The 19067-nt window shown below is 47.3% G+C and overlaps 6 protein-coding genes across 6 annotated transcripts; all 6 read right to left on the bottom strand.

The window, feature by feature from the left end:
• Positions 1-1083: 1083 nt before the first annotated feature.
• On the bottom strand, positions 1084-2011 carry N7469_002010 (uncharacterized protein; the record flags this gene model as incomplete). Its single annotated transcript, XM_056640930.1, has 2 exons — positions 1084-1741; positions 1794-2011. The coding sequence occupies 2 exons, from the start codon at positions 2009-2011 to the stop codon at positions 1084-1086; spliced, it is 876 nt and encodes a 291-aa protein (XP_056503424.1).
• Positions 2012-2389: 378 nt separating this feature from the next.
• Positions 2390-7983, bottom strand: N7469_002009 (uncharacterized protein; the record flags this gene model as incomplete). Its single annotated transcript, XM_056640929.1, has 3 exons — positions 2390-2647; positions 2708-2868; positions 2931-7983. 3 exons carry the CDS (start codon positions 7981-7983, stop codon positions 2390-2392), a joined length of 5472 nt encoding a protein of 1823 aa, XP_056503423.1.
• A 794-nt stretch (positions 7984-8777) lies between these two features.
• Positions 8778-10296, bottom strand: N7469_002008 (uncharacterized protein; the record flags this gene model as incomplete). The annotated part of the gene is made up of 2 exons (XM_056640928.1): positions 8778-9244; positions 9342-10296. The coding sequence occupies 2 exons, from the start codon at positions 10294-10296 to the stop codon at positions 8778-8780; spliced, it is 1422 nt and encodes a 473-aa protein (XP_056503422.1).
• Positions 10297-10777: 481 nt separating this feature from the next.
• Positions 10778-13433, bottom strand: N7469_002007 (uncharacterized protein; the record flags this gene model as incomplete). Its single annotated transcript, XM_056640927.1, has 2 exons — positions 10778-12854; positions 12925-13433. The coding sequence occupies 2 exons, from the start codon at positions 13431-13433 to the stop codon at positions 10778-10780; spliced, it is 2586 nt and encodes an 861-aa protein (XP_056503421.1).
• A 184-nt stretch (positions 13434-13617) lies between these two features.
• On the bottom strand, positions 13618-14883 carry N7469_002006 (uncharacterized protein; the record flags this gene model as incomplete). Its single annotated transcript, XM_056640926.1, has 1 exon — positions 13618-14883. The coding sequence occupies one exon, from the start codon at positions 14881-14883 to the stop codon at positions 13618-13620; it is 1266 nt and encodes a 421-aa protein (XP_056503420.1).
• A 1584-nt stretch (positions 14884-16467) lies between these two features.
• On the bottom strand, positions 16468-16989 carry N7469_002005 (GNAT family N-acetyltransferase; the record flags this gene model as incomplete). Its single annotated transcript, XM_056640925.1, has 1 exon — positions 16468-16989. The coding sequence occupies one exon, from the start codon at positions 16987-16989 to the stop codon at positions 16468-16470; it is 522 nt and encodes a 173-aa protein (XP_056503419.1).
• Positions 16990-19067: the final 2078 nt, after the last annotated feature.

The following is a 19067-nucleotide window of genomic DNA, read 5'->3' as shown; positions in this document are numbered from 1 at the left end:
CTTGAATTTATCGTATAAAGTCGACACCGATGGCAAGAATGATGGTCTGAAGAGCACCAAGTTGGCATCGGACAATTTATAGGCATTTATCAAATAGCATCCAAGGTGTGAACGGGAGTATCTCCTTCCCTGTTCTGCTTTTCTGTAAGTATCAGATCTCTGTCTTTGTCAACTAATGTGCAATCCAGGAATGCCTGAACGCACCCTTTGGTTCAACAAAGGAAGGAACTTGTCTTGCGGTCGAAATGAAAATGGAAAGGTGATTTTGTTCAACGTGGAAAGAAGACATTGCCTCACGAAAAGGCAGTCTCGCATGGGTGATCCAATTCTTTAGAATCTGATGGCATAAAGGGCAGCAAATCTCAATGGTGAAATCCATCAGCAGGCCTCATTTGGAGAATTCTGAGACCAGCATAAATTTGTGTCAAACCCTAGGTCCAGCATAATCGTGAGCTCACCAATACCGTATTCACGGGAATGTCACGCTGATGCGCCCTATCTTGAGATGCTCCAGGCCAATGCAACAACGCCCAATGCGGGTGCTAAATGCCCTCAGCAGCAAATGTCGGAAAACTACACCCCTTTCTTTCTGCTCCATGAAATATTATGCTCCCCTGAAAATGAGAGGAGCATTCTTTTGCTTTCTCGTGCTATTTCAATATAGACTGCTTACCTGGACGATAATGTCTATATTTATGAATCCGCGGGATCCTCTCGGGGATGAAATAGGGTCTATATTCGAGCAAATTATCTGGTCTGAGGTTACAGTGACGCCCGTTATTGCTTTCCATGCTTGGATACATAGAGATGGTTTTTCAAACCTTAATCACATGATGTGCTAAACCTAATATGGTTATTTCCGTATTTGAAAATCTGTTACTGGAAGACGCGCGCGTCGCACGCATCGGCTCTGAAACGAAAGTCAGGGGAGCTATTAAGATAGTAGAAAAGGATAAGTAATGTTGAATTGTTATATAGAACATAAACGCGGATGCAGTGCAACCCAACCAATCAAAGAGAACATCCCAGATGACTAATACCCGCAACACGAACTGACATAAGCTTCGGTGTTCTCAGCCGTATTTATTTTGACAGTGCAAGTATATCGGCGTATGAGGTTTTTCTTGGTCTCTGTGAACGTCTTTCGGGTGTCGGTGTACTTGTCTGTCGAGCACTTTCAGTTTCATCCAGAGTGTCAGCCCATGTAATCTGAGTGCTTTCCTCATCTTCGTCCTCGTCGGCAGTACTGGTGGCCCTAACGTTCTCTGCAAGTTGGGGGTCATAAAACTGAGACGTGGATTTGGACGGTGTAGTCAGACCAGCCCTTTGGGACCAGCGATCAACGCGTTTCCTCTTCCCAATTGCAGAAGAAGGGGTTGGCGGAAGGCTGCTTGTTGATGTTGGGAGAAAATGTATGTCGTCTGTTACGACAGCTAACTGGCGGTCCTCTTTTGTGAGGCCGAAGATACGACCGGTCAAAAACACATGGGTATTCAAATTGAGGGGTGGAAAGTTTGCCCAACGTTGCCCGTTCTTAAAGTAAGCCGTTATTGGAAAGGTATGAGGGGTGCGGGTCGATGGATTGTAAACAGTTGTTTGAAGCCGATAGTGAAGTAAGTTTCGTCCGTCGTTCAATTGTCCTTTTCGTTCAAGAACAACGCCAAGAAATGTCACAATAGGTTGGGCAGCGCTGGGACAGTGCATGAAGTATGAATCTGGATCCTCTTGATTACCCGGATGACTGCACCGCTATGAGCAAAGGACTCTCATTGATAGGGGACATATTTGCTGACCGGTCTAAATTATGAGCGTGCAGTACGATATGGAAATCTTCATCTTCAGACGAAGTAGTCAAAAAGGTTCCGGATGAATACACAAAGGCATTGGGCTGGCAGATTTCAGATCGATTACCCTCATTGAAAAACCTGATCAGAGTAGGGATTTCACTCGACTCAACATCATCTGACTCGATATCTTTGAATGGAATATTCAGAGCAACACGTAGTTGCATTGAAAGTGCTTTACCTGGACGCGTGGGGTCTGGTTCAACATGTTCAACAAAATCACGTACATGGAGAATGGCAGGAAAAGATTTACTTGATGGCATATCGTCAACAGACAACCAAGTTGATGAATATCCTGGAGTGCTACAAAATCTATCTTGAATCTATGCAGACGCGAGCGGGGTGTTAACTCATTTACATGCTCTCAAAATCGTGCTGGTTGAGACACGTGCCTAGCGCCATTTAAAACCTGCAGATACGAGCAAAAATGTGACGAATCTGAAAATATAGGCAGTCTTGCAGAGAAGCGGTGGACGTAGGATGTGAGAGCACTGTGAATGTGTGCAAGTGGTGTGTGTCCACGACTGATTGGATGGACTTGCTATTCATTCGCAAGGATTGGTCTGCCATGCACTAATAGTCTCTTCTTGCAACGATCCTAGCCTTTGCATTTCTTGCAGTAACTGAGGGTCAGGTCTCTGTTCAATATCACTCATGCAGATTGGCTGCAGGAGGTGAAGGCCGTTTAGTGATCGCAGACGCGACAGCTGTACATATGTTGAACAGTATTTTCGGTGGGGGTCGTACCGTCGATTCCTGCGATCATTTTTCAGATCGAGAATGGCAGAATCGAGGGTCGCACCCTGAATTTTATAGTCAGTGAGACAAAATGCTGGGCATATTGGGATTTGTTTTCGTCGGACTGAATAGCCTTTCACAGTGATGGACATCTCGAGCGGAAAGTTCGGCAAGGATCCGTCTCCGAAGTAGGCGTCGTTCGCCTGTGTGCGAGCGGGTGTGAAAAGAAGACAGAGCGGTGGTTTCGTACAAAAAGTGTACTGGTTATCCAATTCTATGAAATCCGCTGGTCGCATTTGATTCACTTCAGAATGATGAGATAATATATTATTTGTGGAAGTCACTTACTTTCAGGGTCAACTGCGACGCCTGTCGCCTGGCCCATGGCGCCATTTACTAGGCCGGCTGGCGTGCAAATATTCGTAAGCACCATTGTCGGCATAGAAAGTGTGTAAAGGATGAGGCCAGGAAATGGAATCTTGGCACCTTGCTCCGGCAAGCTCAGCAAGTCATCAGCTCGTAAGCGAAGGGCAGTCGGGCCCGATGATTTCGTTCGAGTGTGAAGGGCTGGAAAAACGAAGATCTTCTGACGTCTGGCGCGAGCAAAACGTTCAATTTGAAGGCGATTTATAACATGACGCAGTGAATTCAATTTGACGATCGCCGGTGACGTTTGCAATTGAGGCTCGGCGAGCGAAGAAATGGCTTTCGAATTGAGCATCGTTAAGTCGTCGGGCGTTAGCGCACCAGACCTCGCCCGCCGTAGCAAATCTCTATATAATACATCCTCGGCCTGGCGCATCTGCTCGTCGAGGATAATTACCCGTTTAAATTGACTCCAGATCAACTTACCGTCCTGTTCCGTGTCATTCCTTGGGAGCTTCCATAAAGGCTGACCCTGAACTGGAGGAAATTGGTGAAAATCTCCCATAAGAATCACCACGGGCAAACCTCCAAAGAGATCAGTTGAGGACCTATCCAGAGATCGAGCAATCTTGCAGTGTGTATTGATAATGCTCAATGCGGCCAGGTCGACCATGCTGATCTCATCTATGACCATGACAGTCTTTCGAGACCAAAGTCTGCGGACCCTAGGACTCACCGAACCCCGTCTATACCGATTCAAAGAGATCCCAAGGGATGTATGATATGTGCTTCCTCCAATAACATCAGCAGCTGCTCCTGTTGGAGCCATAAGAATAACTTCGTCCTTGCGATGTATTATGTCCATTGCTGCGACAATAGCTTTAATGATTTGGCTTTTCCCCACCCCACCCTCACCTCCTACATATAGCAGAGTCTGACTCCGGGAAGCGGAATCATAGGGGTTGTTAGCACAGACTAGCAGATCGGTCATAACATTCTCCACCACAAGACGTTGTTTCTCATTCAGTGGCACGGTATTGCAAACGATTGATGTAATGGATGCGCCTGTTGGGCTTTGACTAATATCGACCTGACGGTCTTCCAAGCCATCGAAGGATGCTGAATGGGTTAGAATAGGAACTAAAACTTCATCGGTGAGCTCAACATTGAAGTCGTCAAGATCAGTGCTAAATGCAATGGTATCTTCGGCATGTTTGTCTGGATCTATAGGCATGGTTAAATTATCCATTCTGGATTTCCATTCCTGCAAGGTCAAAGAAGAGAGCAATTGGAGACCAGTCAATTCGTATAGGACGGCATTAGAGGCTTGAATTGAGGCAAATTTGTCAAACTGGAAAGTGGAAGATAGAAAAGCTTGCGAGCAAAGATTGGGATTTTGCTGTTGTGCATCAGATGCATCCCTCGACCAGGCTCGACTTATGGCTAAAAATGCGGCCAAAAGCGTTTCCTTGTTTAGGGACTCATTCTTATGTTGTGATAGCGGCACGGGTTCTTTTTCAGAATCGGACACAGGATAAGGTAGGCTACTCAGCTCTTGATCTAACGGAGATGCATTCTGGTGAGAGAGATCTCGCAGGGCACTGTCAACCTGACAATCATGCTTGGATTTCCGCAAAAGTTCAATATTTTGCGCAAAAGTCCGAATGTGAGGAGAAAGCGTTGGCTCCACAGTGGTCCAGATCTGATGAAAGTCCGGATTACCAGGAGTCGTGGATCGTGCTTGGTCGAAGAGTGGGGGTAATTTCCCCCAAGGAATGAACAGGCCAAGGAGAATCTCTGCTAGATCATTCTGGATTGCAGTCGTAAGAGGATGTCCACCTGGCATGGCATCCTCTGAAGGTTGAAACTCCGTCAGCTCGCCTTGTAGGGTAACGGTGGCTGTCTGGGAAGCAGATCGAGCCAGCCTCTGCACATGCGTCTGATGTCTAGGATGTGTTTCGTGAAAGAGTATGTCTTCAGTTGTCGCATCCTGTAGTCTCTTCGTGTGGACTACCATACAGTACTCGAAAATACATAAGGGCGAAAGGGGATAGCCCCGCAACTTATAATTATCAAATACAGTTGCCGGTACAGCCGTTGACTGATCGTAGTTGCATGGTTCCTCTCCGATAGAATCAGACATGGCATTCTGGATGTTTTCCGGATAGATCACCGACCGAACGTATTGCCTCAACCACCAAAGATTCAACCGGGTGAAATTGTAATTCAATGTATAGTAGGAAGGAAGCTGAAGGATAGTGCTCGCTACCTGCACACCACTCACTTCACGGTCTTGCGAGAGACTATTGAAGCAGCGAAGAGCAAATTTGTCCATGCCTTTCTCACGCAGTCTTGACTCGGCTGGACTCGGTGCAGAAGTAGAGGTTGCGCGATCAATGGATTGTTTTAGCAAGGCAGCCTTTACCACCATCTGTCCTGGCGAAACGTCATCCTTGGTCGCATAATTTGTGATGTAATAGAGGAGCGACAACGATTTGGAAACGGTCGGAATCCAAGATATATCATGATTTGAGCGGATGCAGCTCGCGATGGAAGGGTTCCAAGGATTAACCCAGGCATGGTTTCGTGCAAGATGCACAATGCCGTACTCATCTATCTTAGACACTTCTGAAAGAGACCTTGGCATACCAAAGCGACAGGAACCGAAAGATGATCCTCGCCGGCGGTATTTGAAGCAAGTCGCCGTGTGACGCTTAGAGTGAAGCTGCCTGCTGCGAGCGACGGCATTACTATGAAGAAAAAGTTTCTTTGCAAATTCATCGTCCGAATCTGACCTAGCCGGTGAAGGTGGCGTTCTCAATGCAGTCCCTTCGGTATTGTTCTCCGGCACGTGGAGACTATGCACGACGATAGACTCCAAGAAACCGATCATCCTCGCAGCGAAGACACTATCTGTAAGGATGCGGTGTCGTAATTGGCTGAAACCGAGATTCCCTCGCAGCCAAACCAAAGTGTGGAGATGTAGCATGCCTCGTCCATTACTCTCTACTACACCAAAATAATTAGACACATCCCCAAGGATTCCCACATCAGCAAGTTTGCTTCCCAAAAGGCCATCGAGGACTGCTCTACATGTATGATGAAAGAATCTGGCGACAGCTACTGGGTCCGACGTCGCGGTGGCGCATCTTATTACCGAATCCACATTAAAAGCATCAGTCGAGACTTGCACCCCCCCAAGAATGAGCACGAGAGGGTTTTGAAGATCAGATGGATTGATCGTCAGCCAGAAAGCGGGCATCCCTTCGCGTACGATCAAACCTCGAAGTTCGGCACGCCTCTGCAATTTCTGGAAGAAAGATCCTGGTACTTGAGCCCCAATTGCGGTGATGTTTTTGAGCAGCCGTCGAACAAGTGGGTCCGTGGGTGCATGGTTTGCAGTGAGCTCCTCGGAAGCCTCCCTTAAGCGATCAAAGCTGAGAGAATTCAGATCGCGTGTCATCGAGTTCCACTGAGATCGTTTGATAAGCAGTGAATTACCAAGACATGAGTTCCGGAGCAGCAGCACATCATATAGTAGATACATGAATGTTTTGTGTTGGGAAAATCTGGATACATCAGCCAAAAAACTCATATGATATGGAAGACGGACCTGCCTTCGGCTGTGATGGTACAGCGCCCAGTTAGCAAAAGCGGCGAGTGACACAGGAATATCTCGCCCATCAAGATGACCCCCAACTCCACTTGGGAACAGAGTAGGAAATGCGGACGTAAAGTAATGGGGATCCTGCCAATGGTTTAAAAGCAAAGCCTGTCCTCGAACGCCGTATTGAATCACCGGAGGGCGAGGGTCGGTATTCTGGAATGATATTTCCTGACTTTCTGTGGTAGCCGAAGCAGACTGTGGCTGCTCACCGCGGGTTAGATCGACTTTCAGAGATTGTATTGTGCTGAGTAGACGCAAATCGGGGTTTTGTCGATCCCCGTTCAGATCAACGGTAACGGAAGCAGTGATAGGAATCGAATCTTCGGCAGAATGATCGGGATCGCCATCTGCGGCCTGCCAGTCGTTCTCACAATTGCGATCTTCCAAATTGACGCTGTATCCAACTCGTTCCTCAAGATCACTCTCATCCAAGCATATAATGTCTTGCTGTATACTTGACGGGACAAACTCGTCAGGCCAGTTTTCTATTGTAGAACGAGCAATAGTGACGTCTTGGTAGAGCGTATTGTGTTGAGTGAGATACTGTAGAGCAGCCAAGACCTTGGTTTTGCGTACTATTAGGAAAGGCCGCAACTCAGCCACTGTTGGAGAGCTACGTCCTATCCAGAAAACTTTGATAATTTCAGTGAGTTTAAGGTCAGGGCTCGGCAAAATCTGAAGAAGAGGTTTGGGATCCTGCGGTATGACGATAAAATGACCGCGTAACGCATGATAGTTAGCCACTGATGATCGACCGCCAGGACGCAGCTTCACAACCACTCCTACGGGATGTGATTTGGCGATTAGATATTCTTCTGTCAGGGTGAGGTCTTTCAGAAGTTCAGGGTAATGCTGGCAGAGTGTAACATTGATCTTATTCCTCGTCGAGAATTTTGGGACCGATTCGCGCAGAAGAGCAGAGTGGCATATCGAACATAAATTCCAGTAGCCGTCACACCATCCACATATATCAAGACCGCCTTCTAAATGCTGGAGCAAGGGATCATTGGCCAAGAGCCGCCGGATATCAATACTATCGACGATTCTTCCGCACGAAGAACAAACTCTATCTCGGGCAGCAATTTCCATGTTGTCCTCGAAACGAGTTATGGATTGTCGAACCTGGGAATCAGTAACCCTTGATGGAAAATTTTGTGAAGCTTGCGCTCGGGTTTCATATTCTTGGCTTAGAAACCCCAGGGTTTGTTTGATAACAGTGGAATAATCATGGGACCTTTCCGAGTAAGCAGATGTGGTTTGTAATGATGGAGAAGTGGGCCTCCGGCGCTTTCCATGAGAGTTACGTAGGGGCCCAAACGAGTTTGCTGATGGGTTAAAGGCCGATGAGTAGATTGGTCCAAAATTCATGGGTGGCAACACTACCCTTGAACCCCTTGATGTGCAGGCGAAGCAGCGAGTGACACCTGGATAGGCGAGGAAATTATTTGTACATTCCATGCAGGGAACAACATATTGAGGAATAGTTGCCTCGGCGTTCTGGCATTTCGCGCAATTCGGATTTGTTCCTGAAGAAGGAATTGGAACTCGACAGCGCAAGCAGGGACGTGTTTCAATTATAGGTGTAAAGCCGGACAAGCGACAAGCAGGGCATCTCGGAGGATGAATATCTGACGACAAACGCACTTGTCGACCACAATCATCACAACGCCGTCGAGTCAGCATTTTCAAAGTAGGAATACCACCACATCGTGAAATTTAGCTGGGATAAATGAGGGATTGGGCAGGAAGGCAGGAGAAGCAACGTCTAAGAGATAGCACACGTGGCAATAGGCAAAAGAAATTCCCGGTGAAGATGCAGAAACCATGCAGGACAGGACGCAATCACTGATAGAGAACTTGCAGATATCTGCAAATATAACCTTACAACCCTAAAGCTACCAGAGGCCAGTCCGAAAAAGGTAATTCAAAAGCATCACGGGAGGCGAATCAGAAGACGAGCGTGGCAAAACAGTCCATTAATATTTTTCTACCTTTTTTTGCCACGTCTCGCGCACACGTACATCCATGTTGATTAATACTGGAAGACGCGCGCTGCGGCACGCTGTAAGCCCTGAAACGATGTGGAATTAGTGGAAATTGGTAAATAGAGAGTGGCAATAAAAGCATCAAGCTTCGGAGGCAAAGAGGCTATACCAGACAGTTCAGGCCCAGGCGGCAAGTGTCTTCGCTTCTAGAGCACGCAATCTATCCATTTCCATGATAAGGTCGGGATCAGGAGAAAAGCGGAGATCATCAAGAGTAATTTTTTCGAGTAAATGTAGACCTTGGAAGGACCGCAGCCTAGAAAGCTGAACGTAGAGGGAGCAGAACTTCCGGTGAGAATCTTGTCCACGTCGAGTAGTGCCATTTTTCAGGTCTAGGATCGCGGCGGAGAGAGTCGATCCTTGTATTTTGTAATCGGTGAGACAGAAAGCAGGGCAGATCGGAACCTGTTTCCTTCTTACGGAGACGCCTTTCACTGCGATGGAACGTTCTATTGGGAAAATCGGCATAGTCGACGGTGGAAGATGGTCAAAACGCATTTGCGGAATCCGATCCGGCTTGAATATCACGGAGGCAGGCGGCCTTGTACACAGCGTATAAACGTTATCCAGATCAAATAATTCGGCTGTATAAGTATATTAGTGGTGTTTTAGGGTCTGGTATGTCAAATAGAAACTTTCCAGCTGGATCCAAAACAACCCCCACTGCGGTTCCCGTGGCACCATTGACCTGACCCAGAGGGGTGCAGGCGTTGGTGAGCATAACAGTGGGCATATCTCTTGTGTAAAGAAGAAGACCAGGGAATGGAATTTGGGCACTGTGGTCTGGCTGAAGCAGCAAGTCATGGGCTTGAAGCCGAAGGTTCACTTGGCCAGTTGACTTCGTCCGAGTGTGAATGGCGGGAAAGACATAAATCCTCTGAGACCTCAGCCGAGCGAAATTCTCAATACGAATTCGGTTGATTGGGTGCCGTATGGCGTTTAACTTAACAATGACAGTGGAGTCCTCTGATGCTGGATGTGTGAGTGAGGGGATAGCTTTGGCATTCAGGCGAACAACATCGTCCTCGGTCAATGCTGCTTGCCTCGTGCGCGTTAAGAAACCACGAAACGATGGATCCTCAGATTGCCTCATTTGCTCATCGAGAATGATAACGTAATCGAACCTACGCCAAATGAGCCGGCCTACGGCATCCTCGTCAACTCCATATCTTGGCCTTTTCCATAATGGCGGACCGCGAACAGGAGGGAACTGGAAGAAATCGCCCATAAGGATCACGATTGGAAGACCGCCAAACAGTTCAGGAGATGATCTCGGCAATGACCGAGCGACTTTGCATTGGTTGTTGATCACACTCAACATTTTCAGATCCACCATGCTCATCTCGTCAATCACCAGGATGGTCTTGCCGGCCCAGAGCCTTCGAACGCGGGTGCTTACGGCTGCTTTATAGGAAAGATTGATACCAAGGGAAGTATGATAGGTGTTCCCTCCTAAATTGTCTGCTGCGGCCCCGGTAGGGGCTGTGAGGATAATTTCGTGTTTCCGGCCGAGAATACACAGGGCGGCTTCGAGAGCCTTTGGTATCTGCGTCTTACCTGTTCCACCTTCGCCGGTAATACACAGAAGTAGTTGTCCGCTCCGTGATAAGTCGTGTGGATGCTCCGTCCACGACATGATTTCCGTTAATAACTTTCGCACTACAAGTGATTGTTTTGTATTTAGTGGGATATCTTTGACAATCAGTTTGAGGAGAGAATCTGCTGTCGGATTTTCGAGATCCAGCCTTACTGGCAAATTATCAGGCATGCTTTCGTTGATCAGTATAGGCTGCAGTATGCCGTCTTCCTCTACAAGATCAAAGTCAGGCAGGCGCGGAATGGGATTGGAATGGTCAGCGTCCTGAAAAGGCTTTTTATGGCTGGAAAGCTGATTTTCCCAGTCCTGTAGAACTCTGGGTGCAACAATTTCTAGATCCAAAGCATGATCTGGCCGGAGAGAATGGATACTGGAAGGAAGTGGATTTATCTGTGTGAGGTTGTGCGCGCAGCAGAAAGTGGCCAAGACCGGTGATCTCTTTGCTGCGATGAAACAATCCTGGCCCCAAGTTTTGGTTACTGTATTATAAGCGGCGATCAAAGTCTCCGCCGTGAGACGCTCATCTTCGGGGGGGCATGAAATTATCAGAACCGTGGGCCTCTATTTGCTCATGGTCGGCCAGATCTATGTTATCAACATGACGGTCATACAGCTCAGCGCGGTCGTTCAAAGAGTGCCATAATCTAGCGTCGATTTGACAGTCGTCTTTCGATTTTCGAAGAAGTTCGATATTATTGGCAAATTCCTGGATATATGGCACCAGTGTGGGCTTGACCGACGACCAAATATGTGACAAGATATTGGATTCAGGTGTTCCACCAAGAAACCTCTCGCGTAGCTTGTCCCAGGGTACGAAAAGGCCGAGAAGAATCTCTGCGAGATCATTCGCAATGGCATCGGTCATTGGATGCCCTCCACGGATGGAGTCTTCCGCCATTTGATACTGTGTGAGTTGTCCACTGAATGCAACGGTGGCTACCTGGGACGGTGAACGAGCGACATGCTGGACGCGCGAGCCACATCTCGGGTGGCGCGGGTCAAAGTTAAAGTGATCGTGATGATTCCTCCGCTTTCTTCCTATTTGGACTATCATGCAGTACTCAAAGAATGAGAAAGTAGCAAGGTCGACCCCCCGCCACTTATAATTGTCGAACAAACTCACTGGAGCTGTGTCCCCAGCCTGAAATGTACAGGGCTCATCAGCAATTTCAGCAGAATCATCAATCCCTGTAGTGGACCCACGTCGAAGATCACGTACATACTGCCTTAGCCACCACAGGTTGACACGGACGAATTTGGTATCGACAGTGTAGTAGTTAGGAAGATGGAGTAAGGTGCTAGCAACCTGAACACCGCTCACTTCCCGGTCGTGCGCCAGACTATTGAAGCAACGGAGCGCGAAATTATCCATGTTCCTTTCCCGAAGCCGCAGGTCACTAGCAGTTGGTGGGTCGGCAGCTTTGGCGTTTTCAATTGCTTGCTTCAAGAGTGCTCCTTTCGCTATCAACTGCCATGGAGACACATCGTCTTTTGTGGCGTAGTTGGTGACGTAGTATATTAAAGCCAGCGATTTCGAGACGGTTGGGATCCAGGAGATATCGTGATTTGAACGGAGGCAGCTGGCAATGGCGGGGTTCCATGGATTTATCCAGGGATGATTCCGAGCTAAGTGAATCACCCCAAGCTCGTCGATGTTAGAGGAGGGCACGATTTCACGGGGCATGCCAAAGCGACAAGTGCTTTTAGACCGGTCTGTTGGACTGTTTTTAAAACAGGTAGCGAAGTGCCTTTTCGAGTGCATTTGCTTAGATCTGGCCACAAGGTTGCTATCATTGGCCAGCCTAATGTGGAAATCATGATCCGACTCTGGGTCGGAAGCAGAGGGGCATATCGGCGCGAGGTTGACTTCCGGGTCAACGGGAGTACTCTCATCCACGCTCTGGATGATGACACTTTCGAGGTAGTGAAGCACACGTCTAGCAAACTCAGCGTCGGCGAGAACGCGACCTCGCAGATTGGCAAATGAGAGGTTGCCTTTGAGCCAGACCATGGCGTGTAAATGCAGCATTCCTCTGCCATTGGTTTCAACCACGCCATAATGATTTGAAACATCCCCGAGGATGCCAGTGCGATCGCGCCCGCTAGCAAACAGCCCTTCCAAAACAGCGGTACAAACGCTTTGGAAAAATGAGGCAACCGCCACTGGATTGGATGTGGCAGTGGCACCCCAAATAGCGGAATTTGAGGCCGACAAGATGTCCTCGGAATACTCAACACCAGCCAGGATGATGACCAGTGGACTTCGCAAATCGGAGGGGTTGATGGTAATCCAAAAAGCAGGCATCCCAAAACGGACAATGAGACCTCGGATTTCGGACCGCATCCTCAATTTTTGAGCGAAAGAGCCGGGGACCCACATGGCGATTGCCTTCATAACATGTAGCAGACGGGAAATCACTGGATCTTTGATCTCACGATGGACGTCTAGGTCCTGCAGTGCACTACGAAGTCGATCCTCGGTAAGAGAAGAAATATCGTCGGTGGTTGTTGACCAGTGCCGACGTTGAAGGACCAGTTTATTCGCGAGGGAGGATTTTCGAATCTGGAGCACATCATATATCAGATACATGAAGGTTCTGTGGTGCGCAAATCTGCCCTAGTCAGACATGGAAGTTTCCCCACCGAATGAGATTCAGTAAACTATACCTCCTGCTATGGTGTTTTAATGCCCATTCCGCAAAGGAAGACAAAGAGACGTCAAATGGCCGTTCGTCCAGATGTCCCCCAGTGCCCAGCGGAAATAAAGTTGGAAAGGCGCCAGTAAAATACGCCGGATCATGCCAATGATCAGCGAGGGCTGCCTGGCCCCGAATCCTGTAAGAAAGGCTGGGGATTTGCTGCTGGTTATATGTTACCGTATCCTTGATTGATGAAACCAGAGGGTTCGAAACCATGTCCAGCAAGGCCTTCAAAAGGCGCGTGTCGGGGCTCTGGCGCTCACCGTTAATATCGGTGCAAACAGACCCCGTCATCAGGGGTGCATTGATATCCGTCTCCTCGTCAGCATCTTGTGCAGCCTGGAAATCATTTTCGTGGTTACCCGCATCCAAATGAACCGTGTAGCCCTCTCGTTCCAGCCCATCTGACGGATCAACAGAAATGATGTTTTCTTCAAGATCGGCTGGAATGAAGTCGTCGTCCCACGTGTCGATCATTTCACAGTTGATAATAACGTTATGATAAATGTGATTATGACACGTCAGGTACTGAAGAGCAGTAAGAACCCTTTGTCTACGTACCAGCAAAAATGGAGATAAGTCCGCATAGGTGGCTGGCTGCTTTCCTAGCCAAAACACCCTAATCACGTCATGCAACTTTACTGCTGGGCTCGGAAGTATTTCAAGAAGTGGCTCCGGGTCCTGTGGAATGACGATGAAGTGGCCGCGTAGAGCACGATAGGATACCGGCGACGTATGGCCCCCCAGGGCGCAACTTCAAAATGAACCCGAGAGGATGACATCTAGCAATCAGACACTCCTCGACCGGGGTGAGGCCTTCAAGTGCTGACGGATAGTTTTGACACATTGTCATATTCACACGGTTCAAGGCAGAAAATCTCGGCACGGAATTTTGCGATAGAGACTTGAGGCAGGTCAAACATATATCCCACTCGTCGCCATGTTTGCCACAACAGTCAAGGTGGGTAGCTAGTGGCAGGAGCAAAGGGTCACTGTCCTCCATTTCTACAATCTCCGGAATCGGCACAAACCTCCCGCAGGATGAACAGACACCTCGTTTTGACGAATCTTCAATGTGGTTTTGATATCGGACAATGGAAGCTCTTATTTGGGCCTCTGTCAGCACCGGTGGAAAAGCGGTAGAGGCTGCATTTCTCGATTCAAGATCATCGCGCAGCAACTTTCGAGCCTCATCGATGATGTAGGTAGAGTCAGTTTCGGTGTCCGGTATGCGCCGTTTATGTTGCGGAAGCGTTTGAGACGGGCCGGATCTCTTTGTGGGGGTGGCCGGTTGAAGCGAACCATGGAGGTGGGGGATTGATCGGTGGTCGTGAGAATCCGATCCTGGGAAATCACCGGTCGAAGCCGGCGACATATACACGGACTGTGGAGCAGGAGACACACCATCCCGAACTAAGGGGTCTAAATCAACGGTAATTGAATCTGGAATAACTCGATCACCAGCTGCCGAAACTGGGGGGAAACAGGGTCCCGTAACCGTACCAACGGTCGGTCTTGGAGCAAGAAGACGAGGATTTGACGAAAAAGGTTGCCTGCGAGGGCCGGTGCGGACGCGGGTGGTGACTCTAGATAGGGGATTTGGGGGCAGTATCGCCCGCTGGAACGCAGGTTTAACCGGGCAGGAGTGGACGCTTGATGGGGTAAGATAGGATGGGGGAGGGAAGTGAGGATAGGTCGGGGCCAATTGAGATCGTAGCCCCGCGGCCGGACACATGTCAGTAACATCATTGCTACGACTCGGTGAATCGTACGAGGGACGAGGAAAAGGACATGGACGTGAGGCCGACGGGGTGGGTGGAAGGAATCCAAGAGGCGGGGAATCAGGCTGAACAGGGCCAGGCCGATAACCTGATGGGTAAGGTTGAGATGGTGAGGCGAAGGAATTCCGGTAGTAGTCGAAGGGCATGCTTGGTTTGAATCGCACAAAGTGACATATCGATATCAGGGAAGAATGTCTTTATATATCTCAATCATATGTACATGCATAGTAGGCACAAGCAGGTTAAGAATACAATATAGATGATAAAAAATTTCAAAGAGGCACAAAGACATTGAAGGATAGACGTAGTAAATTTCCAAACACAAGAGAGTACAGTGAAAAGAAGCGGTCGGTGTACCTAGACACGTCAGAGCCATCTAACCAACCAGATGAAGCTCTTAAAGAAGTGCGTAGCAAAAATATGCACGCAATGAAGAAGAGGGTATAACGAATGAATGTGAAGCACAAGGCACAGACATTAGGGTTAGATAGTTAGCTGCTAGGGTTATAGTACAAAGAGCCAATAATTAAGCATAAAAGCCGCCAACACTAAACTGAACTGGACAAAATTCGAACACCAACCAGAAGAGGGCGTGGAATGAAAAGGTAGCGAATCAAAGAAAAGCAGTGGATTGATATAACGAATGAGAAGCCATGATTTGGCTAACAACAGCCCAAAAAATAAAGTTTCTCAGAACAGGGGTATCCCCGCCCGCGGAGAATCCCTTTCTCTCACTTCGTTCGTTTCAGGGCACTTCGTTCGTTTCAGGGCACTCTCACTTCGTTCGTTTCAGGGCATTACTGGGAACTTCCATACATCGATACTACTCTATCTCTCTTCTCCCTTATCTTATCATCTGTAAATGTCTCTTAGGCGATATCCTATACTAGGCTTACAATATAACCCCAAGACTTCTTCCTCTAAGCTAGATCTCATCCAAGACATAATAGAGAGCCAGTCACTAACCACTAATCAAATAGCAGAAGAGGCTGAGTACAGCAAGGTCAAATTACGAATATTCGCAGAAACTTGCGGCAGTTCGACAGCATCTATGCACCCCCAACTCGCACAGGTCGGAAACTACTGTAACCATAACACTGCGAATGATCAATGCGTTTTGTGGCTAACTGTCAGAAAAAGTGGGCCTATAACTCAATAAGATATCTGTCTTCCTCTATGATAAGTTTCACACGACGATCATAACCTCTAGCCAGAAGAGCCCTAGTGGCCAAAGGTTGGTCTACGAAGATGGCCCGGTAGCATACAAAGGAGCGTAATACCGATTTGCGAGAACCTTTCCCTTATAATCTGTCAGATTTTCAGTCGTATCATCTAGTTTATGTGGATGAATCAGGAGGTGATAATAGGGTTAGGTTTAGGCGGATAGGCAGGTCATCACTTCGCGTAGCCCCTTTGTAGATGCCACAGTTCCATCAAGCTACTCTGTCTACTTTTTAGCTGTCTCCATTCGATTTTTTGATGTTACCTTGAAGTTGCAAATGTATCTGTAACTTAAAAAAATAACAAAAAACTGTCTGGGCTGATCATTTCTAATCATAATATTTTTGTAAAACTTTGGCTCGTCAATACAAGCTGATGGCATAAATCTTTAACGAGTCTATTAAGCCCTTAGACACAAATTTGGTGGTCGATAAAGCCATAACCGCGCTAAGGCATGGGCTCAAGATAAAGAAGTAGCTCTATTGATACATTGGGATAAGTTGATGAATCTACACCAAACTCAAATACATTGCACACCTCTCTTCAATCAAAAAGCCAGCATCAGCTTCGCTTTTCAAAAGACTATCCAGCGAAGGGGTCATTTCAAAGTTATCCAAAGTCCTGAAACCTAGGGACCTATAGAACCCTTCATTCCATGGCACTTTTCGAAAAGTCGTCAGAGTCATGGATGAGCAGCCAAAAATGACCGCCCATTGTCTGGCCTTTTCTATTAGGAGTCGGCCGATTCCTTTGCCTTGATAATTTGCTTTGACGGAGACTTCATGTATGTGGAAATTTCTGTTCGTTAGGTTCCCATTGAGAAATGCAATCGGGATGTCCAGGGTATCAACAGCTACCCATTCTGAGCCGCTCATGATAAACTCCAAATGCTGCTCCACCGATTGTGTGTCGCCATTAGCGAGCCATGCAAGATGAGGGATTTGCAAGAAGACCTCAGCTGCCGAGCGCTCTACCGCTGGCAGAAGCGTCGCATCTCTTGCTTTCGCTTGTCTGGTTATAATTTCCTCCATCTTTAAGTCCCTGGAGAAGAGTTTTGCCCCTAGATTTGGCGGCTCCGTAGAAAGCGCAGATCTGGAATGTATACGCCTGAGGGCGGCCCAATTTTCAGCACGAAGCGTATAGAACTTATCGGCACATCATATGATCCAAAAATATTTGCTGGACAATAGTACTGAATTGTATATTAGAAAACACTGGTTGTAGGTCGGTACGACAAATGTACGGAATGAGATGGCAAACGAGTCTACCCCACCTAAAAGTAATTGTCGAAGGAGTAAGTGTAACGGGCTTGAGCTCGAACAAAGTCACGGGAACACGTGACTCGTCACATAGAGCCATCGATTGGGTTGCAGCCCCTCATGTCGCAGGGTCCGTTACAATGTAGTTAAATCGCGTTTTGTATGGCATAACATATAATATTTAGGAGTTTGAGCGTATTGTAACTTGTGTTTCTGTAGTTAGGTCGCATTGGGCTGAGAGGTCAAGTTATCGTAATCTGGGCTCTGTGTCATCTTTACAAACAACGGCACTCTTTGACAGGGCTATGTCAGCTTTCTTGAAATATCAGCTTTCAATCGACAAAAGCAGCTAATGAAAATTACAGTTAATATCATTAGTGTGAAGGGCTATAAGAACGAAGGCTTCGCATGGCAGGGAGACCAAAAAGAAAGGAAAATGAAGTTGGGAGATCTTGCCAGATTGTCAGGACCGACCCTTCGCTCGGTATTTTTCCGTGAAAGATTCTATTAAATTCCAAGGAAATTACGGTACTATAACAATGACCCTCCACCGTTACTAGGGAATAAAATACAGCATAGCAGGGATTTCTAGGGAATATCTAAAATTAGAATAGTGGGTTTTAAAATAGGAGTTGGGAATGAAAGTGTAAGAGTGTAGAGGTAAATCTGATTTCGAATATCACTGTACAGATCATAAAATGATAGGAGAATTATCAGGCTACTACAACTTCATGATCATTTCAAGCAGCTATTGGCAACAGATTCCAATTCTGTAGGAAGCGAAAACCGGTAGTCTGAGTTTGTTAGGCCTCGAGACAGATACGTTGGGCTGAGGGTAACTCACCTGTCCAGAGCTCTATTTTGTTCATTGATTCAGCAAAAGCTCCAAAGACTGTTTTCATTTTCTGTTCCACCTCTTCGCTTGTCAATTTTTGTTCTTTCACTTCCCAGCACAAAGCTCGGGCTTGCTGAAAAGCCTTGGCAAGCTCTTGGCGAGCTCGTATAGCACTTTTGACTGATTTCCAGTCACAGGTCCTTAAGACCTCCTTGGACAAGCGCCAGTCTTCCCTTAACCTTCTTGTAAAGGACCAGGATCCAAATTGAGACCAAAATACAAGCGCGCCTACCCAATCTATGGCTGGTTAGATGCGGACAGATCTGGATGGGGTATTATTGACGAACCGTATCGTGTGTAATGCGGTGGGTCGGTTATAAATTCAGCCGTCTCAAGCGTTATGTTGCTCGGAATATCAATATGTAAGTAGCCGTGGCGAAGGAATTATGAAAGTGTTCTCGACAAGATCAGGCGGGAGAATATGGGCCCTGTTGTGATATGAAAGTCGCACAAAGCGAGGTCATGCCACATTGTAGATTTTACCTGCCCGTTATGTTATGAGAAGTACGAGGAAACGCATTCCGCTGTGATGAGATAAATTTCACGGTTGAATGATCATGAGCGTTTCTGCGGTTGGATTAGGTGCAACATGACCTAGCTTTTGCACAATTGGATGGGATATCCTAGGAATGAAACAAAGCGCTCATCATCGTTGAGTATTTAGAATACATGAGCTTTTTGCGCCGTGCCTTGTAATGACGTGTGGGTCCATGTTGACAGATGCTGAAACGTCTCGGTGCTTTTTTGTGAAATTTTTGCGAGTGTACACATGGTGTCAACGGTGAGAAAATGTCTTTTTGATACTTGATTATCAAGAAAGAGTGGCGATGTCTGCTGGTGCTGCGTAGAATCAACATGGAAATACCACACTACAGTAAATACATAATAACTAGTTGCAACTGAAGTCAACTTTGTATTGCCTCGCAGTTCGCAACAATCATGGTGCCGATGCAAG

The sequence above is a fragment of the Penicillium citrinum genome (genome assembly GCF_028827155.1).
Source record: "Penicillium citrinum strain IBT 23319 chromosome Unknown utg000002l:1.0-3833315.0:1.0-3834789.0, whole genome shotgun sequence".
Lineage (NCBI taxonomy): Eukaryota > Fungi > Ascomycota > Eurotiomycetes > Eurotiales > Aspergillaceae > Penicillium > Penicillium citrinum.
This window is presented reverse-complemented; position numbering and strand designations above follow the sequence as displayed.